We start from the raw sequence: 27865 nt of genomic DNA, 5'->3' as shown, positions 1-27865 counted from the left end.
TGTATTATGTATTGTGTTTTTTATATTTTTATAATAAAAGAGATACAGGATGTAACTCAGGATCAGTAATGTAATATATGTACACAGTGACTGCACCAGCAGAATAGTGAGTGCAGCTCTGGAGTATAATACAGGATGTAACTCTGGATCAGTAATGTAATGTATGTACACATTGACTGCACCAGCAGAATAGTGAGTGCAGCTCTGGAGTATAATACAGGATGTAACTCTGGATCAGTAATGTAATGTATGTACACATTGACTGCACCAGCAGAATAGTGAGTGCAGCTCTGGGGTATAATACAGGAGGTAACTCAGGATCAGTAATGTAATGTATGTACACAGTGACAGTGCACCAGCAGAATAGTGAGTGCAGCTCTGGGGTATAATACAGGATGTAACTCAGGATCAGTAATGTAATGTACACAGTGACTGCACCAGCAGAATAGTGAGTGCAGCTCTGGAGTATAATACAGGATGTAACTCAGGATCAGTAATGTAATGTACACAGTGACTGCACCAGCAGAATAGTGTGTCCAGCTCTGGAGTATAATACAGGATGTAACTCAGGATCAGTAATGTAATGTATGTACACAGTGACTGCACCAGCAGAATAGTGAGTGCAGCTCTGGAGTATAATACAGGATGTAACTCAGGATCAGTGATGTAATGTCTGTACACAGTGACTGCACCAGCAGAATAGTGAGTGCAGCTCTGGAGTATAATACAGGAGGTAACTCAGGATCAGTAATGTAATGTATGTACACAGTGACTGCACCAGCAGAATAGTGAGTGCAGCTCTGGAGTATAATACAGGAGGTAACTCAGGATCAGTAATGTAATGTATGTACACAGTGACTGCACCAGCAGAATAGTGAGTGCAGCTCTGGAGTATAATACAGGAGGTAACTCAGGATCAGTAATGTAATGTATGTACACAGTGACTGCACCAGCAGAATAGTGAGTGCAGCTCTGGAGTATAATACAGGATGTAACTCAGGATCAGTAATGTAATGTATGTACACAGTGACTGCACCAGTGGAACAGTAATAAATCAATCTTTTATTACATTGGCCGGGCAGTAAATAATGAGTAGATTGTATAATGCTGCAGCTTCGGACCCCTACGTTCCTGAGATGGAGCGGTGTATCCATGTGATGCTAGATACAGTATATACTATGTGTGTGTATATATATATATATATATATATATATATATATCACACATACACTATATGAGGTTACAGAGTAGTCACCACATCCAGATTCAGTGTCCAGATAATCTGACCTTATTTCTTCTTTATATAAACTGAGTAGCAGCAGAGACCTGAGTGCAGCTCCTCTCCTTTATGTAGCAGCTCTGAGGATTAGCATCTGATGTGATCAGGGGGCTCCTCTCAACTCCTAGTCCACCCCAGACCTTGGTCATGTGACTGCAAATTGTCAAGTTTTTTTCCGTTCTCCAACATGTAATACACAAGTGATATCAGTGTGGAGCTCCTCTCCTGTCTACTATTGTCACATTATAGGACACTTCTCTCCTACATAGGATCCTTGTATAAATGCATTAGGATGTGAGCTCAGTTTGGAGTGTTGTCCTGTATGCAGTGTGCAGCTCCTCTCCTGTACGTAGTGATTGACAGCTGGTATCAGCTGGGATCTTCTCTCCTGTATACAGAAATAATGTTCTGCAGCAGGCTGGGGTCTCGTCTGCCTCCTGGTGGTGGTTTTCTGGCGTCTTCGTGCTGGTTTCATGGCCTTCGGCTGTATTTTTGGGGGGTGAGGCCGTGAGGTTTTCTATGTGTTGTATCCCGGGGGGTCCTGGCTTTGCCTCCGGATCAGCTCTGCGTACAGGCCGCCCGTCCGAAGCAGCTCACGGTGCGTCCCGCTCTGAGAATGAAAGATGAGAAGCAGCTTTGTTACACAGAAATAAGCGAGCAGCTCCTCTCCTGTATGTAACATGGATCAGATACAAGCGAGCAGCTCCTCTCCTGTATGTAATAAGGATCAGATACAAGCGAGCAGCTCCTCTCCTGTATGTAATAAGGATCAGATACAAGCGAGTAGCTCCTCTCCTGTATGTAATAAGGATCAGATACAAGCGAGCCGCTCCTCTCCTGTATGTAATGTGGTTCAGAAACAAGCGAGCAGCTCCTCTCCTGTATGTAATGTGGTTCAGACACAAGCGAGCAGCTCCTCTCCTGTATGTAATGTGGATCAGACACAAGCGAGCAGCTCCTCTCCTGTATGTAATGTGGATCAGACACAAGCGAGCAGCTCCTCTCCTGTATGTAATGTGGATCAGACACAAGCGAGCAGCTCCTCTCCTGTATGTAATGTGGATCAGACACAAGCGAGCAGCTCCTCTCCTGTATGTAATGTGGATCAGACATAAGCATGTAGATCCTCTCTGGTATGTAAGAAAGCTCAGACCCAGGCAAGCAGCTCCTCTCGTGTGTATAGTTGTGAGGGTCGGACACAAGCAAGCAGCTTTTCTCCTGTACGGACAAAACACACCCCTAAGGTGCCCCGATGTTTGTGACCGAGGTGTCCGAAGTGAATGGTCCAACTTTTACACTCTGTATCCTGGCTGTCAGGAAGTTATAAATCCACAAGCATAAGTTGAGGAGGACTCCAAGAGCTACCATTTTCTTATGAAGTAAATTCGGATCAATGGTATTGAACGCTGAGCTAAAGTCCATGAAAAGAATCCGGACATATGAGTGCAGTTCATCTGTATGATCCAAAATGTACTTCAGTGCCAGATTGACAGTGTCGTTTGCTGAACGATTCTCCTTATAGGCAAACTGAAGCGGGTCCCATAGCTTCTGCGTGAATTTTATCAGGTGGGACATCATAATTCTTTCGAAGACTTTCATAGCTACAGATGTGAGTGCTACTGGTCTATAGTCGTTCAACTCAGAGGATCCCACTTTCTTGGGGACAGGGATAATTGTGGAACTTTTCCAACACTGAGGTACAACGCACTCTTTCAGTGACACATTGTATATATTTGTCAGTATAGGGGCAATATCTGACAGCACCAAGCAGGTAGATCTCCATTGGCAGTGACACAATAAAGGACCTCACTCTTTCTTACAGGAGCGTCCAGGGCTGCAGCGTGTGGAGAGGATCTGAAACTCTCTCATTAAGGCCGGGATCACACATGTGAGAAACTCGAACGATTCTCACATCTTAATACCCGGCACTGCCACCGGCACTCGGGAGCGGAGCGTGCGGCTGCATAGAAATACATGGGAGTCGCACGCTCCGTGCCCGGGTGCCGGTGGCAGTGCCGGGTATTAAGATGCGATACTCATTCGAGTTTCTCGCATGTGTGATCCCGGCCTAATGTGGATAAGAGCTGAGCCAGGACAATGGGGTACACCTGATCGCTGATAACTGATCAGTGGGGATGTCCGACACTCACCCATACAATACTGATGTCCTATCTTCAAGATAGCTCAACAAAATCACCACCCTGGACAACCCCTTTAAGTAAGGACTGTAGGCTCACCTCTGCGATACGGCCCTTTGATAAGACCACGATGAAATCGGCATCTGCAATGGTGCTGAGCCGATGGGCAATGACCAAGACGGTGCGGCCGGAGGAAGCGCGATCCAGCGCCATCTGCACCATCCTCTCAGACTCTGCGTCCAGCGCACTTGTGGCCTCATCTAAGATTAATATCCGGGGGTCTTTGAGGAGAGCGCGGGCGATGGCCACTCGCTGCTTCTGACCTCCGGAGAGGGTGACTCCACGCTCACCTGTCAGTCAAGAGAAATGGGTCCAAAAAAATGATGTGACACAAGTACAAGGATGGAGTATACAGGAACTTATCCTCATGTTATCACCCTTCTTATCAATTACAGCCAGTTACTGTCATCTGTCCCTCTGTACGACCTACACAACCCCCAGGGTAAATACAGGAACTTATCCTCATGTTATCAGGGCTGTGGAGTCAGTAAGCCACAGTTGCGACTCCGACTCCTGGATTTTATCAGGCTCCGACTCCAACTCCAACTCCTTCATAAATGGCCAATTCATAACAACAAATTTACTGTTGTAAAATATTAAACATCGTGCTTATTCAGTTTCTCACCATCATATAAGTAATCAGACCACTTAGAGCAAAAACTACATTTATTAGAATACAATTAGAATATAGCAAATAACTTTTATAAACTTTTATAAACTGTAAGTAAATATGCAATAAACACTTTTATGCAGTTAATAAGAAGAAATCTATAAATTTGTCCTCAGAAAAAGTATTGCCTCTGTCAGATCCTCCTTCATGGATGCCCTCAAATCTGATCTAATTATTTTGAGAGCAGAGAACAACCTCTCTACACTAACTTGTGTTGGTGGCAAAGCAGTAACCACTCGGGCAACATCTCTGACAATGTCAGGATACAGAGGAATCGCTTGTTGCACTGTTATTTTTGATGAACGGTCAAATTTCTCAATTTCTTTTAGTGCACATGAAAAATTCTGCTGAAATGTACTGGCTGTGTTCCTTGATGGGGATGATTCTTCTTCTATGCGGGAACGCCTTGCACGGTCCTTGTGATCCAAATATTTTTCGAAATTAAATTCTTCATCAGTTGATGATGAGGTTGAAGATGTGGCAGGACGACCAAATTCTTCTTGTTCCTCCTGACTGTTCTGCAACCCTTTCATCCTTACTGCTATTTCAAACAGAGCTTCTTTTCCTTTACTTAGCTGTTGATCATCTAGAAGAATCCGATGCATTGGGTCTACATAAACAGCTGCCAAAAGAATGTTATTTTGTAATAGTAGCTCCTCTCTCCGTTTCATTGATGTAGCAATGCCACTTGCAATTAACCCTCCTCTTTGGGACAGGCGAAACATCAGGTTCTTCCACTCCTTTAAGAAAATACCTGGAGTTAAGTCCTCTGCTTGTAATTTTTTAGTCACTGTAAATGGGTGCTCTAGCAATTTTTCCAGCTCAGTCACCTGATTCCACTGACTTTCATTTAGCATCAGTTGAGGGTTAGCCATGTCTACAAGAAAGGTTTTCAGTTCAACCAAGCGCTGAATCATTAAGTACTGCCCCATCGTGTGGCTTGATCAATAATTGCCCCTTTTCCAGCACGTCTCTTCAAAATTGAGTCAACTTTAGGGGTTCTGGCAACAGTAGCCAATTTTCTCACCTTGCCAATCAGTGCAGCAGCATGTCCTTCTTGCAGACTGTCTCTTATAGCCAGCTGTAGCGTATGCACAACACAGCGCATGTGATGAATGAAAGAACATATTGACACAGTTTCAACAAGATCATCTAAACTATCATGTTGCTGTTCATCTGAAGCAACTTCAGTTTGCTCCTCAGTTACAATACTGTGTTCCTCTATTTCAAACATTTCTGTGTCTGTGGACCCAGAATGTTCTTCTAGCTGCTGGTCACCATCATTACTCTCATTCATTAGCTTAATAGTACTCATCATATTTGAAGCATTGTCAGTTACGACAGAAAGAACTTGCTCTTTTTTAGGTTCATAGTCTTGCAGAACCTTTTCCACCAAGACCTGGAGAAACTCACTGGTGTGATGAGCTTTGGTGTCTTTTACTGCCAATGTCTTGATAACTATTTCATTTTTGTCACAAACAAATCGGACATTGATGGCAAAATAGTTCACTCTGTGACGTGTGCAGGCATCCATTTTAAGAAACAGAAAGCGTCCCTTGAGAGTTTTTTTAAGTTCTTCCTTTTGTTTAAAAGCTTCTTCGATTACTAATTTTCTAATACTCTCTCTCTCCAGAGAAACACCAAGCTTGCGGGCCATTTCCCCATTCAGACACATAAAAGCTGGTCGTGAAAATAATGAAATAGGCACACTATCCTTTACAACAAGCTCTATGATCTGTTTTTTAAATGTATCTACTGTCATTGTCACAGTAACTTTGTCACTGACAAAATATCTTGCAACTGATGGCTGCAAAGTTCTCTGCTCCTTTGTTTGGCTGGAAGAGCTGGGCACTGGTTCATTGGTTTGGATGCAGTCTTTCTCATCCACTGCTTTCAGTACTTCTGGATGAAAGCGCTGTAAATGTCTCTTTAGATTAGAAGCTCTGGTAGGAGCATTTTTATCTTTGCCTGAATATGCACTCATCTTGGCTTCACAGCATTTGTTTTCGTCTGGATCATTTGTCATACACTGACAGACATAATGTTTTCTATCTTGAGTGATGGTGAAATGTTCAAATACAGCTGATTTAATGTGATGCTTCTTTGACATTCTCAGGTTTTTAATTCTGCATTCACAATCCAAATGACAATTGTTTTTCCTAAAAACAATTGTACAAAATTATTGCCAGGTCGTACAACTGATATAGTGGTCAGTAATACTGTTATTATTCCTCATGTACTCACAGTTAACTGATGCAAAGTTTGTTGAAAGGATAATACTTCTTACAGTCTTCCTCTTCTGAGTAGCAGGCAGCTGTGAGATGCTTGGAAGACGCACACCTAGTATGATCTAGTCTAGAGGAGGAGCTTTACTACTAAGAATTTGCAACACATTTTCACTTTCAGTTTCATACATTGTAAGTAGGGGGGTTGGGGCAGCATGAGGTTAACCAAGTATAAGATTAGATAAGGGCAGTGGAGAACAGTGACACACAAGAGGTAAGAAATGTCTCTATCTCCAGCAGAACTGCTTATCACTGTTGTTCAGTTTGATAGAACATATATATTTGAGTAACATTTATAAAATTCATATGAAAGTTCAATTATGAAATATTAATACATTTTTTTAAAGCTGGAGTCGGAGTCGGTACATTTCTACCGACTCCGACTCCAACCAAAACTAACTCCGACTCCGACTCCACAGCCCTGAATGTTATCACCCCTCTTACTGTCATCCTTCCTCCTGTGCCCCAAAGGGAAGAGGAACAAGAGCTTTTCTTCATGTTATCACCACTGTTACTGTCATCCTACTGTACTGCCTCATGTGACCCAAAGGAACAAAAACTTATGCTCATGTTATCACCCCTCTTCTGTTGTCTTTCCTCCTGTACTGCCTCCTGTGACCCCAGATAGGATATGTGCTCTGTCACATATAAAGGGGGCTTTTTTCTAAAGATTAAGGTGTGAGTTATCGCACATAGAATTAACCCTGCGCCAAATCAGGCAGCTTGTTTGCCTCGGACGTTTACTGGCATTTTGCCTTTCGGAAACTATGTGCCAATATGTGCATGTATGAACACCGCAGGTTTTGAACTTTTTTGCTTATTTTGAGTGTTGTAAGTTTCTTCTGGGGTCAAATCTTTAACAACTAACGTGAATTTTGCTTCATTATTTTCACAAAATGTTATGCTTTGATGTAAAATTGCATGAAGGCAACAACTGTAAAGTGCTGTTTTCACGGTGCATTTTCACAATGTGCCAGATCTGCTCCTCTCCTGCCCTAATACACAGCGATGAAACTCCTCTACTACCTCATTACAGAGCACGAGGCTCCGCGGCCAACTTGTAAAGATCTGGGTCATATTTATGCAATGTGCCAAGTGTCAGGGTGCGGGGAGGGCAGAGTAATGGCCACGCTTATAATAGGGGACACCATCCTTATAATAGGGGCTGTGCTGATAATAAGGCCATGCTTACAATAGGGGACACTGTGCTTATAGTAGGGGAAACTGTGCTTATAATAGGGGGCTATGCTTATAGTAGGGGACACTGTGCTTATAATAGAGAACACTGTGCTTATAGTAGGGGACACTGTGCTTATAATAGGGGGCTATGCTTATAGTAGGGGACACTGTGCTTATAATAGAGGACACTGTGCTTATAGTAGGGGACACTGTGCTTATAATAGGGGGCTATGCTTATAGTAGGGGCACTGTGCTTATAATAGAGGACACTGTGCTTATAATAGGGGGCTATGCTTATAGTTGGGGACACTGTGCTTATAATAGGGGGCTATGCTTATAGTAGGGGACACTGTGCTTATAATAGAGGACACTGTGCTTATAGTAGGGGACACTGTGCTTATAATAGGGGGCTATGCTTATAGTAGGGGCACTGTGCTTATAATAGAGGACACTGCTTATAATAGGGGGCTATGCTTATAGTAGGGGACACTGTGCTTATAATAGGGGGCTATGCTTATAGTAGGGGACACTGTGCTTATTAGAGGACACTGTGCTTATAATAGGGGGCTATGCTTATAGTAGGGGACACTGTGCTTATAAGAGGACACTGTGCTTATAATAGGGGGCTATGCTTATAGTAGGGGTCACTGTGCTTATAGTAGGGGCCGTGCTTATAATAAGGGCCTTGGTTACAATAGGGGACACTGTGCTTATAATAGGGCCGTGCTTATAATAAGAGGCTGAGCTTATATTAAGGGGCTGTGCGTATAGTAGGGGTCACTCTTTGAGACAGGAGATATGACTCACCTAGCAGTGTATTATATCCATCTGGAAAGTTCCGGATAAAGTCATCGGCATTTGCCAGTTTCGCAGCTTCTTGGACCTCAGCGTCACTGGCGTCCGGTCGTCCAAAGCGAATATTCTCCATGATGCTTGTTCCAAAAAGAACAGGTTCCTGAGAGACAGGAGAGCGAACAATAAGCAGCGATATCTACACGATGTCTCTACAAGACCCCGCAGCCGCATCCTCTGTGACCTGAGAACAGTGAGGCCACCCCAAACTATGAGTATGCCGAGCTCCTCTGCAGCCTCATTACAGCAGTGACCTTATCTGCCGGCTCAGTACACCGCCCTGTTCTCCTCTATCACCTTGTTACAGAGCAGTCGGCCCGTCTCTCTCTTTATTACAAAGCAGTCGGCCCGTCTCTCTCTTTATTACAAAGCAGTCTGCCCATCTCTCTCCTTATTACAGAGCAGTTGGCTCGTCTCTCTCCTTATTACAGACCAGTCGATTTGTCTCCTTATTACAGAGCAGTCGGCTCGTCTCTCTCCTTATTACAGAGCAGTCGGCCCGTCTCTCTCCTTATTACAGAGCAGTCGGCTTGTCTCTCTCCTTATTACAGAGCAGTCGGCTTGTCTCTCTCCTTATTACAGAGCAGTCGGCCCGTCTCTCTCCTTATTACAGACCAGTCGGCTCGTCTCTCTCCTTATTACAGAGCAGTCGGCTCGTCTCTCTCCTTATTACAGAGCAGTCGGCTCGTCTCTCTCCTTATTACAGACCAGTCGGCCCGTCTCTCTCCTTATTACAGAGCAGTCGGCTCATCTCTCTCCTTATTACAGAGCAGTCGGCTCGTCTCTCTCCTTATTACAGACCAGTCGATTGGTTCTTTATTACAGAGCAGTTGGCTAGTCTCTCTCCTTATTACAGAGCAGTCGGCTCGTCTCTCTCCTTATTACAGAGCAGTCGGCTCGTCTCTCTCCTTATTACAGAGCAGTCGGCTCGTCTCTCTCCTTATTACAGACCAGTCGGCTCGTCTCTCTCCTTACTACAGAGCAGTCGGCTCGTCTCTCTCCTTACTACAGAGCAGTCGGCTCGTCTCTCTCCTTATTACAGAGCAGTCGGCTTGTCTGTCTCTCCTTATTACAGACCAGTCGGCTCATCTCTCACCTTATTACAGACCAGTCATCTCGTCTCTCACGTTATTACAGAGCAGTCAGCTTGTCTGTCTCCTTATTACAGAGCAGTCGGCTCGTCTCTCTCCTTATTACAGACCAGTCGATTGGTTCTTTATTACAGAGCAGTTGGCTAGTCGCTCTCCTTATTACAGAGCAGTCGGCTCGTCTCTCTCCTTATTACAGAGCAGTCGGCTCGTCTCTCTCCTTATTACAGAGCAGTCGGCTCGTCTCTCTCCTTATTACAGAGCAGTCGGCTCGTCTGTCTCTCCTTATTACAGACCAGTCGGCTCATCTCTCACCTTATTACAGACCAGTCATCTCGTCTCTCACGTTATTACAGAGCAGTCAGCTTGTCTGTCTCATTACAGAGCAGTCGGCTCGTCTCTCTCCTTATTACAGAGCAGTCGGCCCGTCTCTCTCCTTATTACAGAGCAGTCGGCTCGTCTCTCTCCTTATTACAGAGCAGTTGGCTCGTCTCTCTCCTTATTACAGAGCAGGCGGTTCGTCTCTCTCCTTATTACAGAGCAGGCGGTTTGTCTCTCTCCTTATTACAGACCAGTCGGTTTGTCTTTTTATTACAGAGCTGTCGGCCCGTCTCTCTCCTTATTACAGAGCAGGCGGTTCGTCTTTCACCTTATTACGGAGCAGTGACCTCCGCTGTCACTTACAGACCGGTGTAACTTCTTTGTCACTGTCATCCGTCGGGGCAGAATATAACGTACCCGACGGATGACCTCCGGCTCGGTTTCCATTATCGGGCCCTTGCTGTAGTATCGGATCTGTCTCTCACCTGATTAATGAATCCGATGACCTCTCCTCTTAACCATGAGGGGTCCAGTAATCGGATGTCGACTCCGTCCAGCTCCACCGCACCCCTGCTGGGGTCGTAGAATCGCTCCACCAGCGCAGCCACCGTGGACTTTCCTAAATCCCAGCACAAACAATGGTGGGAATAAATATTGTACAGGATCCAATTCAAAGTACTTGTTCTCACCCACAAAGCTCTCCACAGTGCGGCACCCCCCTACATCTCCTCCCTCATTTCTGTCCATCGGCCTAGCCGATCGCTGAGCTCTGCAAATGACTTTCGCCTAACCTCTGCACTAATCCGTACCTCCCACTCCCGACTCCAAGACTTCTCCCGCGCTGCGCCAATCCTCTGGAATGCTCTACAAAAATTAGGACTATCCACAATTTGCATAGTTTCAGGCGCTCCCTCAAAACACATCTGTTCGGAGCGGCCTATCACGTTCACTAATCAGTCATTCTATGTGTGAGTGTGTAGCCCATTCACTCTCTCCATCCATCCCTCACTCCCTCAAGACGCCTGAACCATCATTGTAAATACACCCCTGTAGATACACACCTGTCCTCTGTATCTCCCCCACCTCATTGTAGAGTGTAAGCTCTCACGAGCAGGGGCGGCTTATTTTGCTTTAATTATTGTATTGTTAACGTTGTTACTTATGACTTGTGTTTTGAAACTGTTAAACTGTAAAGCGCTGCGGAATATGTTGGCGCTATATAAAGATTATTATTATTATTATTGTACAGAGGTAAAGAAACTGTGACCTTCCAAAAGAAAGGGGTCTCTGTCACGCTTCTGTTCTTACCTCCCCCTGACTGTCCCACGATGGCCACCGTCTTACCAGGGGGAAGGTGCAGGTCAAATCCACTCAAGACTTCTTGTCCTGGCCGAGTGGGATAACTGGAGAAGCAGAGGTGTATTATTGTGCAGCCTTATCCGTCTCCCTCCTGCCATCGCCGGTCAATGAAATATTAAAGGGGTCGCTCAGGAATAGAAAATAAAGACAGCGTCTTTCACAGGTTGTGAGTGGTATTGCAGCTTGGCTCCATTCACTTCCATGTAACAGAGCTGCAGTGCCAGACACCACCAGAGATTTACTAAAGCTCCAGAGCTTGCACCATCTTTGTGGACGAATCCCCCCCATTCTACGGAGCGTAAGACCACCTTGCCAACATTGCTAAACCCCCAGATCTTACCTGAAGGAGACATTACTGAAGTGGATTTCTCCCCTCAGCTGAGGAAGTTTCTTCCCTCCTCTCAGCGGGATCTCTGGCTGCAAACGCATGAACTCAAAGACTCGGCCCCCTGCACTAAGACCCCGGACCACCTAAGAGACAGAAATGCATCCTATAAATGGGGGGGACAATTGCTAAAAAGGTTTGCAAATATGACATTTCAGCCCAAGACCATCATAAAAGCCAGAAAGAGCGCCCCCCGGGGATGGTGTGGCCATGAGAGCGCGTGTTCTTTTATAAACTTTTTCTGAAGGGGGAGGGGAAGAAGTTTTTTTTTCTTTTTTAAAAAGTAATAATTCCTCCAGCCTTTTATGATTTCCATTTTGCTCCGCTCGCTGTGTGCACTATAATAGATCGTCTTCACTAGGACTAGTCCACGTCTATACGGTTATTTTATGTTTTCCCATTTTTTCCACAATCAAACCCTATTTTTTTTATATTGAACTGCAACGTTCTTATTAATCTGTCGATTGAGTTGTGCAATGTTGTTTTTTTTTTTTTTTGCGGGATGAGATTTTTTTGGTTTGGAGTATATTTGGTGGGATTACCAAAAAAAGTAATTCTGGTATTTTTTGCAGTGTTCACCATTGGGGGTTTTTATAATGTGATAATTCTATAATTCCCGGATGTGGTGACGCTCATTATGGACACTTTATTTATTTGGATAAAGCAATTTTAATCAGGATAATGTTTTGTTTTATGTTTTTCGTTGTTATACTTCAATGTGCAGCTATCACAATCACATGGGGGAGATAAGGTGGGGAATAAAATGAAGCCTCCTCCTTCTGTTAACCACTTAGATGCTGTGGTCAGTATTGATGCAGTGTATATTACAGCCAGCTCCATTGCTGACACCATAGCCGTGACGTACTATTATGGCGGATCGCAGGAACTGTATGGTCCTCATGAGATTTGGTGGAAATCCATTAGTAAGATCCGGTCAAGGATTCATGTCAGTACTCTGTGGCCGCTGGACAGGAGCCCTGAGATCCACCTTTTACCTGACAGTGTCCAAGACTCTAATAATAATAATAATAATAATAATAATACATTTTATTTTTATAGCGCCGACATATTCCGCAGCACTTTACATTTCAGAGGGGATTTGTACAGACAATAGACATTACAGCATAACAATAATCACATACAGTAGATTATAACAAATACCAAGAGGAGTGAGGGCCCTGCTCGCAAGCTTACAGTCTATGAGGAAAGAGGTAGACATGAAAGGTGGGTGGTAACAGTTGCCCTGATTGTATGGACCAGCCATAATGTTAAGTGTGTAACAGTACAGACACAGAGGGCTAATGGATGCATAAAGCATGTGGGAACATGATGCTGGGAACCTGGTTATGGTAAAACTTTTGGCTCTGCCACACAGGGATAGGTTAGGTTAATGTGTTGAGGCGATAGGCCAGTCTGAATAAATGCGTTTTCAGGACACGCTTAAAATTGTGGGGATTGGGGACTAATCGTATTGACCTGGGAAGTGCATTCCAAAGAATTGGCGCGGCACGTGTAAAGTCTTGGAGACGGGAGTGGGAGGTTCTGACTATTGAGGATACTAACCTCAGGTCATCAGCAGAACGGAGGGCGCGGGTAGGGTGGTATACTGAAACAAGGGAGGAGATGTAGGGTGGTGCTGAGCCATGGAGGGCTTTGTGGGTGAGGGTAATAAGTTTATACTGAATTCTGGAGTGGATGGGTAGCCAGTGTAATGACTGGCACAAGGTAGAGGCATCGGTGTAACGATTGGCGAGGAATATGATCCTGGCTGCAGCATTCAAGACAGATTGGAGAGGGGAGAGTTTGGTAAGAGGGAGACCGATTAGAAGAGAGTTACAATAGTCGAGATGAGAATGAATAAGAGAAACAGTCAGAGTTTTTGCAGAGTCAAAAGTAAGAAAAGGTCGAATTCTAGAAATGTTTTTGAGGTGCAGATGACAAGAGCGAGCCAGTGATCGAATGTGGGGGGCAAAGGAAAGCTCGGAATCAAGTATGACCCCAAGACAGCGGGCATGTTGCTGGGGAGTAATAGTGGAACCACAGACGGAAATGGCAATGTCGGGTATAGGTACATTAGTAGAGGGAGGAAACACCAGGAGTTCAGTCTTTGACAGGTTCAGTTTCAGATATAGTGAGGACATGATGTTAGACACAGCGTTTAGACAATCGCCAGTGTTTTCTAGAAAGGCTGGCGTGATGTCAGGAGAAGAAGCGTATAATTGGGTGTCATCAGCATAGTGATGGTAATGGAAACCAAATCTACTGATTGTTTGACCAATAGGGGCAGTGTACAAGGAGAAGAGGAGGGGGCCTAGAACCGATCCTTGAGGAACCCCAACAGTAAGGGGAAGGTGAGAAGAGGAGGAACCGGCAAAAGAAACAGTAAAGGAGCGGTCGGAGAGATAGGAGGAGAACCAGGAGAGAACGGTGTCCTTGAGGCCAATGGAATGGAGCATAGTGAGGAGGAGCTGATGATCCACAGTGTCGAATGCTGCAGAGAGATCCAAGAGAATTAGCATGGAGTAATGACCATTTGATTTAGCTGTTAGCAGATCATTAGAGACTTTAGTGAGGGCAGTTTCAGTGGAGTGTAAAGAGCGGAAACCGGATTGGAGAGGGTCGAGAACAGAGTTTTCTGAGAGATAGCGGATAAGACGGGAGTGGACCAGGCGTTCCAGGAGTTTAGAGATGAAGGGAAGATTAGAGACAGGTCTATAGTTAGCGGCACAGTTTTGGTCGAGGGATGGTTTTTTAAGTAGTGGATGTATGATGGCATGCTTAAATGAGGAGGGAAAAATACCAGAAGAGAGAGAGAGGTTAAATATTTTAGTTAGGTGAGGGGTGACAGCAGGGGAAAGGGACTGGAGGAGATGTGACGGAAATGGGTCACTGGTGCAAGTAGTTGGGCGAGAAGATGCAAGGAGCCTGCTTACTTCTTCTTCTGTGACTGGTTCAAAATCAGAGAGTGAGTTAGATGCAGTGGGGGAGGGAGGACAGTGCATGGTATGAGGGGATTTGGAGATAATTTCCTGTCGGATCTGGTCAATTTTTTCTTTGAAGTAATTGGCCAGATCGTCAGCTCGGAGCTCCGTGGTTGGGGCCTGTACTCTTGGATTGAGTAGAGAATGAAAAGTGTCAAAGAGACGTTTCGGGTTATTGGACAGTGAGATGATGAGGGTGTTGAAATAGGTTTGTTTGGAGAGGTGAAGGGCAGTGTTGTATGTTCTAAGCATAAACTTAAAATGGTTAGCCGGACTGGACTAATGTCTGGACTAATGTCAACACATGTGACATCGCCCCAGACTGACTAATCAAAAGAAGAGCCACAGATGAGGCGGTTTTCAGGGGGGCTGCCGTCCAGTGGCCAAAGACTATGACGTGGCACTGGACCGGATCTTGCAAATCAATTTGCACCAGCTTTCGTATGATGCAATAGTATAGTATAACGGGGGACCAGGGATCGTTACGTTTTTTCTTATTCCCACCTCTTCAGATCTCGGTTCCCATCATGCTCACCTGTCCAAACAGAACTGAGGTGTTTGCCATAGACCTGTGTAAAATAAAAAAGACAGTAAGGAGGTACCAACATTGTTGCACCGATCCTCCGTAGTGACATAAAAGTACCCAGCGGACAAACCTCTGTACGGTCTGAGAAGCCACCAAAAAGGACATGAGATCCCCGGCTGAGAGTTCATTTCCTGCCATTAAAGAACCGCCGGCAAATATGGTTCCCAGGACAATACCTGGAGAAAAGAAGAGAGGATCAGTGTGTGACGGGGGGTCTCATATGATGTATACAGCTCTGCAGACCCCACACTAGGATGCGTCCTTACCGTATAATCCTAGGGGGTTATTCTACATCTCTCACTTCTATAATGAGAGGCGGGAGGCGCTGCTGACATGGCATCGATGGTGGCTAGGCAGGCTTTAATTATTAGGATGCATGCAGGACTTCCAATACCTAGCGAAGGCCGTCACATCAGCAGCGCCTCCCACTGCCTACGCCCCATACTGCACCCCCGAGTGTAACTTACAGTTCAGAGCGACGTTGGAGAGACCCTGGAATACAGCGATGCCAATACCCAGGACTTCATTCATCTGAGCCGACTTGTCCACCTCGGCTGAGTACAACCTACGTGGATGGAAGAGACACGTCACAGGACGCAAGGAGCAGAGCAATATCATGTCAAACCTATATCCTTATCTGGGAAAGCTGGGGCACTATATGGCTGTCCGTGCTGACCCAGCACCTGGAATTACAAGGCTTCAGCAGATAATTAGTGGAGTGCTGTGCTCTCCAATACTCACTCCACCTCGCGGTCTTCCATGGCAAACGCTCTCACTGTGCGCACATTTCCTATCGCCTCATCGGCCACACCCGTCGCTTTTGCAATCTGCAAATAAAATACGTCGTTCACACGACCAATGTCACATATGCAGGTGATATCCGCGGAGGGGCCTCTCACCTGCTCCTGGGCCCGACGTGACAATCTGCGCAAAAAGGAACCGATGACGGCCCCAGCTCCTACCAGCAAGGGCATCACCACCACCAGGAGGCCCGTCAGTTTTGGGGAGATGTAATAGAGGGATACGAAGCAGCCGAATGTCTGGGTGATGTTCCTGAGGCCCTACAAGTTATTAAAGTAGCCATTAAGGATTCCACACGGCTTTCTAAGGACCCAGAATGGCATCAGATCTGTATTGCATCACATTGTGTTCCTGCTTCCCCCTCCATTACTGATTAGGACAAGACACCTCGCACCGACTCACCTGGGATATCACTTGCTTAAAGGCCGACTTGAACTCTTGGACGTCGGAGGTGAGACGATTTACTAAAAGTCCGGTCTTCTGAGCATCAAAGAAAGCTACATCCTGACTGTGGCAGAAAAAAAGATCAGAAAAGCATTAACCTGCAGTCCAGGGCATCATTGTGCTGCTGTGTTTATCTACAACAAAACACTGTGACAAACCCTCAGCTGTGTCAGCAGAACTAGATCAGGTTGGGTTTTTCAGTCTCTGAATAATTCCCTTGCATCACTGACAGCAGGCAGAGGTCTCGGTAATAGAGAGGAATTAGACACTTAATTAACCCCTTAAAGACTAGGCCGTTATACATCTTTTTGCGATTTTTTTTTTTAATTTTTATTTTTCTGTCCAGGTAACGGCTTGTTTTTTAGCTACAAAAGTTGTAGTTGTGACTGATACCATTCGATTTACCGTATAATGTGCTGAAAAATGGGAAAAATTCCAAGTGTAGTGAAATGATGAACAAATAACTGAAATTCAATCGTTTCTTAGGTTTTATATTTATGGTGTTCAGTGTAAGGTTAAAAAAAAAAAAAAAAAAAAAAAATCACCCGAGATCGTGATTCTCCAAGTCGGTGCGATTACGGCGACACCAAACTTGTCTGGTGTTTTCTATATTTTAGTGGATGAAAAAATATCAGAACTTTGTAAACAAAAACAAAAAAAAAGTTTTGTGTCGTTATTTCCTGACATTCCCAACTTTTTTATCTTCCCGATGGAGTTGTGCGATGACTCGTATGTTGCGTGCCGAGTTGACGTTAATATTGAGGTACACAAAAGGAAATTTTCTGCTCACCCCTCTTCACTCCTAATCACACCTCCGACGCACGGAAACACCCTGACCCGGGTGTATAGTGCATGCACAACATAGAAAAAGATTTTCCAGCGTCTCCAGGAGATAAAATAACAATTGCTTTATTGAAAATATAAAATCTTCTTACCATCAAGTAAAAACAACATAAAGAGGCATATGGAGGGGAGCACTTTCCTACGCGTTTCACCCTGAAAGGGCTTAATCATGGAATGCGTAGGAAAGTGCTCCCCTCCATATGCCTCTTTATGTCGTTTTTACTTGATGGTAAGAAGATTTTATATTTTCAATAAAGCAATTGTTATTTTATCTCCTGGAGACGCTGGAAAATCTTTTTCTATGTTGTGCAATATTGAGGTACACTCTACATTTTGAGTGTTTTTATATTTGGGGGTCAATGCGACATCAAAATAGGTCAATTCTGGTGTTTTCAATTTCTTCTTTCAGTAATTCACAGTATGAGATAATTATTTTTAGATTTTATTGTTGTGAGCATTCACCCACGCCGTAATTCCAAATAAGCATTTTATTTTACATTTTGCTACTATATTTGTGAAAAAGTGACTGACCTAATTTTTTATATTTTTCTTAAATATTGTGCAGTGGTTTTTTTTTACATTTAATCCTGCAGTGTATTGTAAAATTACTGGTCTGAATAAATCCATGGCGGCCATGGAAGCCTTCAGAAGACCCCTATATTTCAAGACAACCCATCTGCACTCGCCATCGTGTCGCACGGGAGGGGGGCTCAGGAGCCCTGGAAAGACGGCCGCCGTGTTGGGAGTAGAATACCCCAGCACTACGTAGCTGACTGAACCTATGGATACAATGATCTGCTATTAGATGACATTACGCCGGACACAGGATGAGTCCGTACACAACACTCACTGTAGAAGGGAGGTGAACAAAGACTTCCTCATACTCCCGGCCACTTGTTCCCCAACTCGAGACAGCAGAATGATATATCCACAGGTAAGTAATCCCTGAGAGATGCAAACAAGAGTCAGTAATGTACATACATAATGATACACAATTCGATAGAAATGTCACCATCCACTGGTCAAAAAGGGAAATGCCTGCAAACAGTGATGATGACAATTATCAGAAAACTCCCATGGAAATCTACAAGAGAGCCAGAAGGATAAATATTATTTAAGGATGGTCTAATTAATACATACTTTAGTACTCTCATTATAGTGCTGATTCCTGCAATGCCACCAATAACCACCAGAGGTCGCACCGATCTATAGTTGCAGGTGTATTGGGAACATCCCAATGGTGAAGACGGGAGGTAAATTTTGGCAGCGTACAGCTACATGCCTGACCTATAGATTGTCAGCTCTTCTGTCAGCCTGTAGACCAGGGAGGCGCTTACCTGAGCTGCATACAAAGACAGCAGCTTCACAGCCGGAGCGCGGATTTCTCGGAGGTAGTTTCCCGCATGTTCCCTTGTGTAGCGGGCAACTACATTCACCAGCTCTCCGAGAATGAGCGGGATCTGAATATTCAGCAACGCCGCTCCGAAAGCCAACTGAGAAAAGAAGATAGAGACGGATGAAATCACAGATTAACAACGGATCCAGCAAAACTGGCTGATAAAGGAGGGAAATTACTGCACAGGAGCTAAATATCCACCATATACAGACTGTACACAATTATACACCGACCTCTTCCAGAGCTGCACTCACTATTCTGCTGGTGCAGTCACTGTGTACATACATTACTGATCCTGAGTTACACCCTGTATTATACTCCAGAGCTGCACTCACTATTCTGCTGGTACAGTCACTGTGTACATACATTACTGATCCTGAGTTACCTCCTGTATTATACCCCAGAGCTGCACTCACTATTCTGCTGGTGAAGTCACTGTGTACATACATTACTGATCCCAAGTTACATCCTGTATTATGCTCCAGAGCTGCACTCACTATTCTGCTGGTGCAGTCACTGTGTACATACATTACTGATCCCAAGTTACATCCTGTATTATGCTCCAGAGCTGCACTCATTATTCTGCTGGTGCAGTCACTGTGTACATACATTACTGATCCCAAGTTACATCCTGTATTATGCTCCAGAGCTGCACTCATTATTCTGCTGGTGCAGTCACTGTGTACATACATTACTGATCCTGAGTTACATCCTGTATTATGCTGCGCTCACTATTCTGCTGGTGCAGTCACTGTGTACATACATTACTGATCCTGAGTTACCTCCTGTATTATACTCCAGAGCTGCACTCACTATTCTGCTGGTGCAGTCACTGTGTACATACATTACTGATCCCAAGTTACATCCTGTATTATACCCCAGAGCTGCACTCACTATTCTGCTGGTGCAGTCACTGTGTACATACATTACTGATCCTGAGTAACATCCTGTATTATACTCCAGAGCTGCGCTCACTATTCTGCTGGTGCAGTCACTGTGTACATACATTACATTACTGATCCTGAGTTACCTCCTGTATTATACTCCAGAGCTGCACTCACTATTCTGCTGGTGCAGTCACTGTGTACATACATTACTGATCCTGAGTTACATCCTGTATTATACTCCAGAGCTGCACTCACTATTCTGCTGGTGCAGTCACTGTGTACATACATTACATTACTGATCCTGAGTTACCTCCTGTATTATACTCCAGAGCTGCACTCACTATTCTGCTGGTGCAGTCACTGTGTACATACATTACTGATCCTGAGTTACCTCCTGTATTATACCCCAGAGCTGCACTCACTATTCTGCTGGTGCAGTCACTGTGTACATACATTACTGATCCTGAGTTACCTCCTGTATTATACCCCAGAGCTGCACTCACTATTCTGCTGGTGCAGTCACTGTGTACATACATTACTGATCCCAAGTTACATCCTGTATTATGCTCCAGAGCTGCACTCACTATTCTGCTGGTGCAGTCACTGATCCCAAGTTACATCCTGTATTATGCTCCAGAGCTGCACTCACTATTCTGCTGGTGCAGTCACTGTGTAAATACATTACTGATCCCAAGTTACATCCTGTATTATGCTCCAGAGCTGCACTCATTATTCTGCTGGTGCAGTCACTGTGTACATACATTACTGATCCTGAGTTACATCCTGTATTATGCTGCGCTCACTATTCTGCTGGTGCAGTCACTGTGTACATACATTACTGATCCTGAGTTACCTCCTGTATAATACTCCAGAGCTGCACTCACTATTCTGCTGGTGCAGTCACTGTGTACATACATTACTGATCCCAAGTTACATCCTGTATTATGCTCCAGAGCTGCACTCAATATTCTGCTGGTGCAGTCACTGTGTACATGCATTACTGATCCTGAGTTACATCCTGTATTATACTCCAGAGCTGCACTCACTATTCTGCTAGTGCAGTCACTGTGTACATACATTACTGATCCCAAGTTACATCCTGTATTATGCTCCAGAGCTGCACTCATTATTCTGCTGGTGCAGTCACTGTGTACATACATTACTGATCCTGAGTTACATCCTGTATTATGCTGCGCTCACTATTCTGCTGGTGCAGTCACTGTGTACATACATTACTGATCCTGAGTTACCTCCTGTATTATACCCCAGAGCTGCACTCACTATTCTGCTGGTGCAGTCACTGTGTACATACATTACTGATCCCAAGTTACATCCTGTATTATGCTCCAGAGCTGCACTCATTATTCTGCTGGTGCAGTCACTGTGTACATACATTACTGATCCTGAGTTACATCCTGTATTATGCTGCGCTCACTATTCTGCTGGTGCAGTCACTTTGTACATACATTACTGATCCTGAGTTACCTCCTGTATTATACTCCAGAGCTGCACTCACTATTCTGCTGGTGCAGTCACTGTGTACATACATTACTGATCCCAAGTTACATCCTGTATTATACCCCAGAGCTGCACTCACTATTCTGCTGGTGCAGTCACTGTGTACATACATTACTGATCCTGAGTAACATCCTGTATTATACTCCAGAGCTGCGCTCACTATTCTGCTGGTGCAGTCACTGTGTACATACATTACATTACTGATCCTGAGTTACCTCCTGTATTATACTCCAGAGCTGCACTCACTATTCTGCTGGTGCAGTCACTGTGTACATACATTACTGATCCTGAGTTACATCCTGTATTATACTCCAGAGCTGCACTCACTATTCTGCTGGTGCAGTCACTGTGTACATACATTACATTACTGATCCTGAGTTACCTCCTGTATTATACCCCAGAGCTGCACTCACTATTCTGCTGGTGCAGTCACTGTGTACATACATTACTGATCCTGAGTTACCTCCTGTATTATACCCCAGAGCTGCACTCACTATTCTGCTGGTGCAGTCACTGTGTACATACATTACTGATCACAAGTTACATCCTGTATTATGCTCCAGAGCTGCACTCACTATTCTGCTGGTGCACACACTGTGTACATACATTACTGATCCCAAGTTACATCCTGTATTATGCTCCAGAGCTGCACTCACTATTCTGCTGGTGCAGTCACTGTGTACATACATTACTGATCCCAAGTTACATCCTGTATTATGCTCCAGAGCTGCACTCATTATTCTGCTGGTGCAGTCACTGTGTACATACATTACTGATCCCAAGTTACATCCTGTATTATGCTCCAGAGCTGCACTCACTATTCTGCTGGTGCAGTCACTGTGTACATACATTACTGATCCCAAGTTACATCCTGTATTATGCTCCAGAGCTGCACTCATTATTCTGCTGGTGCAGTCACTGTGTACATACATTACTGATCCCAAGTTACATCCTGTATTAAGCTGCACTCACTATTCTGCTGGTGCAGTCACTGTGTACATACATTACTGATCCTGAGTTACCTTCTGTATAATACTCCAGAGCTGCACTCACTATTCTGCTGGTGCAGTCACTGTGTACATACATTACTGATCCCAAGTTACATCCTGTATTATGCTCCAGAGCTGCACTCAATATTCTGCTGGTGCAGTCACTGTGTACATGCATTACTGATCCTGAGTTACATCCTGTATTATACTCCAGAGCTGCACTCACTATTCTGCTAGTGCAGTCACTGTGTACATACATTACTGATCCCAAGTTACATCCTGTATTATGCTCCAGAGCTGCACTCATTATTCTGCTGGTGCAGTCACTGTGTACATACATTACTGATCCTGAGTTACATCCTGTATTATGCTGCGCTCACTATTCTGCTGGTGCAGTCACTGTGTACATACATTACTGATCCCAAGTTACATCCTGTATTATGCTCCAGAGCTGCACTCAATATTCTGCTGGTGCAGTCACTGTGTACATGCATTACTGATCCTGAGTTACATCCTGTATTATACTCCAGAGCTGCACTCACTATTCTGCTAGTGCAGTCACTGTGTACATACATTACTGATCCCAAGTTACATCCTGTATTATGCTCCAGAGCTGCACTCATTATTCTGCTGGTGCAGTCACTGTGTACATACATTACTGATCCTGAGTTACATCCTGTATTATGCTGCGCTCACTATTCTGCTGGTGCAGTCACTGTGTACATACATTACTGATCCTGAGTTACCTCCTGTATTATACTCCAGAGCTGCACTCACTATTCTGCTGGTGCAGTCACTGTGTACATACATTACTGATCCCAAGTTACATCCTGTATTATACCCCAGAGCTGCACTCACTATTCTGCTGGTGCAGTCACTGTGTACATACATTACTGATCCTGAGTAACATCCTGTATTATACTCCAGAGCTGCGCTCACTATTCTGCTGGTGCAGTCACTGTGTACATACATTACATTACTGATCCTGAGTTACCTCCTGTATTATACTCCAGAGCTGCACTCACTATTCTGCTGGTGCAGTCACTGTGTACATACATTACTGATCCTGAGTTACATCCTGTATTATACTCCAGAGCTGCACTCACTATTCTGCTGGTGCAGTCACTGTGTACATACATTACATTACTGATCCTGAGTTACCTCCTGTATTATACTCCAGAGCTGCACTCACTATTCTGCTGGTGCAGTCACTGTGTACATACATTACTGATCCTGAGTTACCTCCTGTATTATACCCCAGAGCTGCACTCACTATTCTGCTGGTGCAGTCACTGTGTACATACATTACTGATCCTGAGTTACCTCCTGTATTATACCCCAGAGCTGCACTCACTATTCTGCTGGTGCAGTCACTGTGTACATACATTACTGATCCCAAGTTACATCCTGTATTATGCTCCAGAGCTGCACTCACTATTCTGCTGGTGCAGTCACTGTGTACATACATTACTGATCCCAAGTTACATCCTGTATTATGCTCCAGAGCTGCACTCACTATTCTGCTGGTGCAGTCACTGTGTACATACATTACTGATCCCAAGTTACATCCTGTATTATGCTCCAGAGCTGCACTCAATATTCTGCTGGTGCAGTCACTGTGTACATGCATTACTGATCCTGAGTTACATCCTGTATTATACTCCAGAGCTGCACTCACTATTCTGCTAGTGCAGTCACTGTGTACATACATTACTGATCCTGAGTTACCTCCTGTATTATACCCCAGAGCTGCACTCACTATTCTGCTGGTGCAGTCACTGTGTACATACATTACTGATCCCAAGTTACATCCTGTATTATGCTCCAGAGCTGCACTCACTATTCTGCTGGTGCAGTCACTGTGTACATACATTACATTACTGATCCTGAGTTACATCCTGTATTATACTCCAGAGCTGCGCTCACTATTCTGCTGGTGCAGTCACTGTGTACATACATTACTGATCCTGAGTTACCTCCTGTATTATACTCCAGAGCTGCACTCACTATTCTGCTGGTGCAGTCACTGTGTACATACATTACTGATCCTGAGTTACATCCTGTATTATACCCCAGAGCTGCACTCACTATTCTGCTGGTGCAGTCACTGTGTACATACAATACTGATCCTGAGTTACATCCTGTATTATACTCCAAAGCTGCACTCACTATTCTGCTGGTGCAGTCACTGTGTACATACAATACTGATCCTGAGTTACATCCTGTATTATACCCCAGAGCTGCACTCACTATTCTGCTGGTGCAGTCAATGTGTACATACATTACATTACAGATCCTGAGTTACATCCTGTATTATACCCCAGAGCTGCACTCACTATTCTGCTGGTGCAGTCACTGTGTACATACATTACATATCCTGAGTTACATCCTGTATTATACTCCAGAGCTGCACTCACTATTCTGCTGGTACAGTCATTGCATATATGCTTATACCCCAGAGCTGCGCTCAGTATTCTGCTGCTCACACATGACGTCACTCCCTTACAATCACGGCTGACATCAGCGCCAGGAGCTGCGGCTGCAGAAGTTTCCAGAATTCTCTCCAGCAGAACTCAGGCTCCGGTTTGCGGCTCTCGGACAGGACGGGCGGGGGGCGCTGCACCTTCACCTGGCACAGGGCGCCCTTCACTCCCAGTCCCGTGAGGGTGGGGCCCAGCAGCAGCGCCAGCGTCCTGCCCTTGTTGGGGGTGCGGCGGGGGGCATCTCGGAGGCGGGCGTACAGCTGCAAACGTGGCGCTGAAGGACGAGTTCGGGAGACGCAGGTCAGTGACAGGAGCCTGGAAGAGAAGGCACAGAGGTCACCGGAGCCTGGAAGAGAAGGCGCAGGGGTCACGGGAGCCTGAAAGAGAAGGCGCAGGGGTCACGGGAGCCTGAAAGAGAAGGCGCAGGGGTCACGGGAGCCTGAAAGAGAAGGCGCAGGGGTCACGGGAGCCTGGAAGAGAAGGCGCAGGGGTCACGGGAGCCTGGAAGAGAAGGCGCAGGGGTCACGGGAGCCTGGAAGAGAAGGCGCAGGGGTCACGGGAGCCTGGAAGAGAAGGCGCAGGGGTCACGGGAGCCTGGAAGAGAAGGCGCAGGGGTCACGGGAGCCTGGAAGAGAAGGCGCAGGGGTCACGGGAGCCTGGAAGAGAAGGCGCAGGGGTCACGGGAGCCTGGAAGAGAAGGCGCAGGGGTCACGGGAGCCTGGAAGAGAAGGCGCAGGGGTCACGGGAGCCTGGAAGAGAAGGCGCAGGGGTCACGGGAGCCTGGAAGAGAAGGCGCAGGGGTCACGGGAGCCTGGAAGAGAAGGCGCAGGGGTCACGGGAGCCTGGAAGAGAAGGCGCAGGGGTCACGGGAGCCTGGAAGAGAAGGCGCAGGGGTCACGGGAGCCTGGAAGAGAAGGCGCAGGGGTCACGGGAGCCTGGAAGAGAAGGCGCAGGGGTCACGGGAGCCTGGAAGAGAAGGCGCAGGGGTCACGGGAGCCTGGAAGAGAAGGCGCAGGGGTCACGGGAGCCTGGAAGAGAAGGCGCAGGGGTCACGGGAGCCTGGAAGAGAAGGCGCAGGGGTCACGGGAGCCTGGAAGAGAAGGCGCAGGGGTCACGGGAGCCTGGAAGAGAAGGCGCAGGGGTCACGGGAGCCTGGAAGAGAAGGCGCAGGGGTCACGGGAGCCTGGAAGAGAAGGCGCAGGGGTCACGGGAGCCTGGAAGAGAAGGCGCAGGGGTCACGGGAGCCTGGAAGAGAAGGCGCAGGGGTCACGGGAGCCTGGAAGAGAAGGCGCAGGGGTCACGGGAGCCTGGAAGAGAAGGCGCAGGGGTCACGGGAGCCTGGAAGAGAAGGCGCAGGGGTCACGGGAGCCTGGAAGAGAAGGCGCAGGGGTCACGGGAGCCTGGAAGAGAAGGCGCAGGGGTCACGGGAGCCTGGAAGAGAAGGCGCAGGGGTCACGGGAGCCTGGAAGAGAAGGCGCAGGGGTCACGGGAGCCTGGAAGAGAAGGCGCAGGGGTCACGGGAGCCTGGAAGAGAAGGCGCAGGGGTCACGGGAGCCTGGAAGAGAAGGCGCAGGGGTCACGGGAGCCTGGAAGAGAAGGCGCAGGGGTCACGGGAGCCTGGAAGAGAAGGCGCAGGGGTCACGGGAGCCTGGAAGAGAAGGCGCAGGGGTCACGGGAGCCTGGAAGAGAAGGCGCAGGGGTCACGGGAGCCTGGAAGAGAAGGCGCAGGGGTCACGGGAGCCTGGAAGAGAAGGCGCAGGGGTCACGGGAGCCTGGAAGAGAAGGCGCAGGGGTCACGGGAGCCTGGAGGAGAGGGCGCAGGGGTCACCGGAGCCTGGAGGAGAGGGCCCAGGGGTCACGGGAGCCTGGAAGAGAAGGCGCAGGGGTCACGGGAGCCTGGAGGAGAGGGCCCAGGGGTCACGGGAGCCTGGAAGAGAAGGCGCAGGGGTCACCGGAGCCTGGAGGAGAGGGCCCAGGGGTCACGGGAGCCTGGAGGAGAGGGCCCAGGGGTCACCGGAGCCTGGAGGAGAGGGCGCAGGGGTCACCGGAGCCTGGAGGAGAGGGCGCAGGGGTCACCGGAGCCTGGAGGAGAGGGCGCAGGGGTCACCGGAGCCTGGAGGAGAGGGCGCAGGGGTCACCGGAGCCTGGAGGAGAGGGCGCAGGGGTCACCGGAGCCTGGAGGAGAGGGCGCAGGGGTCACCGGAGCCTGGAGGAGAGGGCGCAGGGGTCACCGGAGCCTGGAGGAGAGGGCGCAGGGGTCACCGGAGCCTGGAGGAGAGGGCGCAGGGGTCACCGGAGCCTGGAGGAGAGGGCGCAGGGGTCACCGGAGCCTGGAGGAGAGGGCGCAGGGGTCACCGGAGCCTGGAGGAGAGGGCGCAGGGGTCACCGGAGCCTGGAGGAGAGGGCGCAGGGGTCACCGGAGCCTGGAGGAGAGGGCGCAGGGGTCACCGGAGCCTGGAGGAGAGGGCGCAGGGGTCACCGGAGCCTGGAGGAGAGGGCGCAGGGGTCACCGGAGCCTGGAGGAGAGGGCGCAGGGGTCACCGGAGCCTGGAGGAGAGGGCGCAGGGGTCACCGGAGCCTGGAGGAGAGGGCGCAGGGGTCACCGGAGCCTGGAGGAGAGGGCGCAGGGGTCACCGGAGCCTGGAGGAGAGGGCGCAGGGGTCACCGGAGCCTGGAGGAGAGGGCGCAGGGGTCACCGGAGCCTGGAGGAGAGGGCGCAGGGGTCACCGGAGCCTGGAGGAGAGGGCGCAGGGGTCACCGGAGCCTGGAGGAGAGGGCGCAGGGGTCACCGGAGCCTGGAGGAGAAGGCGCAGAGGTCACCGCCGGCCTTCGGCTGCACCTCTGCTTGCTGTCACATCTGTGTGCAGGGAATCTGAGGTTTCTAGTCACTGACAGCAAGCAGAGAGATATCTATAGAATAAGCAGCAGCATGCTGGGACTTGTAGTCCTTCACAAGCCCTCATGTCAGGAGGAGCTGGAACTTTAGGCAGCAGCTCTACAGGTCTTACTTGACACTCCTAGTTCCCCTCTGTCAGAGTCACATAGAAGGACACTGTCTCGGCCTCCCCGTGCATGCTGGGAGTTGTAGTCTCTCACTCGTCAACGAAACTACAGTTCCCGTCGGGCTGTGCGTATGACGTCAGTTCTTACCTGACGCGGCCCGGGCAGCGCCGGAGACCGGCCTGCAAGACGTGCAGCAGCAGCATGACCGGCAGCGGACACCGGCAGCGGACACCGGCAGCCTCCACTGAGCTCCGCCCCCACCGGCAACTACCCCGCCCCCGACTCACACTGATTGGCTGGACATTGATCTTGTGATCG

At 47.3% G+C, this 27865-nt stretch overlaps 1 protein-coding gene across 2 annotated transcripts; it reads right to left on the bottom strand.

The window, feature by feature from the left end:
- Positions 1–1042: 1042 nt before the first annotated feature.
- ABCB8 (ATP binding cassette subfamily B member 8) lies at positions 1043–27865 on the bottom strand. Of its 2 annotated transcripts, XM_073582218.1 has the most exons (16): positions 27695–27865; positions 24568–24859; positions 18609–18764; positions 18122–18216; positions 16387–16492; positions 16083–16244; positions 15925–16010; positions 15651–15748; positions 15254–15359; positions 15133–15166; positions 11572–11702; positions 11181–11275; positions 10358–10491; positions 8419–8566; positions 3517–3767; positions 1043–1889 (listed from the first exon to the last, which is right to left on the bottom strand). In XM_073582218.1, exons 1-16 carry the CDS (start codon positions 27748–27750, stop codon positions 1797–1799), a joined length of 2043 nt encoding a protein of 680 aa, XP_073438319.1. In that variant the 5' UTR covers positions 27751–27865; the 3' UTR covers positions 1043–1796. The 2 variants fall into 2 exon arrangements, with proteins under 2 accessions (XP_073438319.1, XP_073438320.1); XM_073582219.1 differs by lacking the exon at positions 27695–27865 and having other exon boundaries at positions 24516–24603.

The sequence above is a fragment of the Dendrobates tinctorius genome, unplaced genomic scaffold (genome assembly GCF_039654945.1).
Source record: "Dendrobates tinctorius isolate UK_male_01 unplaced genomic scaffold, ASM3965494v1 ptg000070l, whole genome shotgun sequence".
NCBI lineage: Eukaryota > Metazoa > Chordata > Amphibia > Anura > Dendrobatidae > Dendrobates > Dendrobates tinctorius.
The sequence above is the reverse complement of the archived record's forward strand: the minus strand, read 5'-3'. Positions and strand labels throughout refer to the sequence as shown.

What these genes read in the sequence shown, in the direction of transcription:
- ABCB8 (XM_073582218.1), bottom strand. Translation starts at nt 27,750, where the DNA reads ATGCTGCTGCTGCACGTCTTGCAGGCCGGTCTCCGGCGCTGCCCGGGC. An exon ending in TCATCGGATTCATTAATCAG is followed by an intron (nt 8,567 to 10,357) that starts GTGAGAGACAGA and finishes CCTGTCTCTCAG; the next exon opens with GAACCTGTTCTTTTTGGAAC. An exon ending in TGGATATAATACACTGCTAG is followed by an intron (nt 3,768 to 8,418) that starts GTGAGTCATATC and finishes CTTGACTGACAG; the next exon opens with GTGAGCGTGGAGTCACCCTC.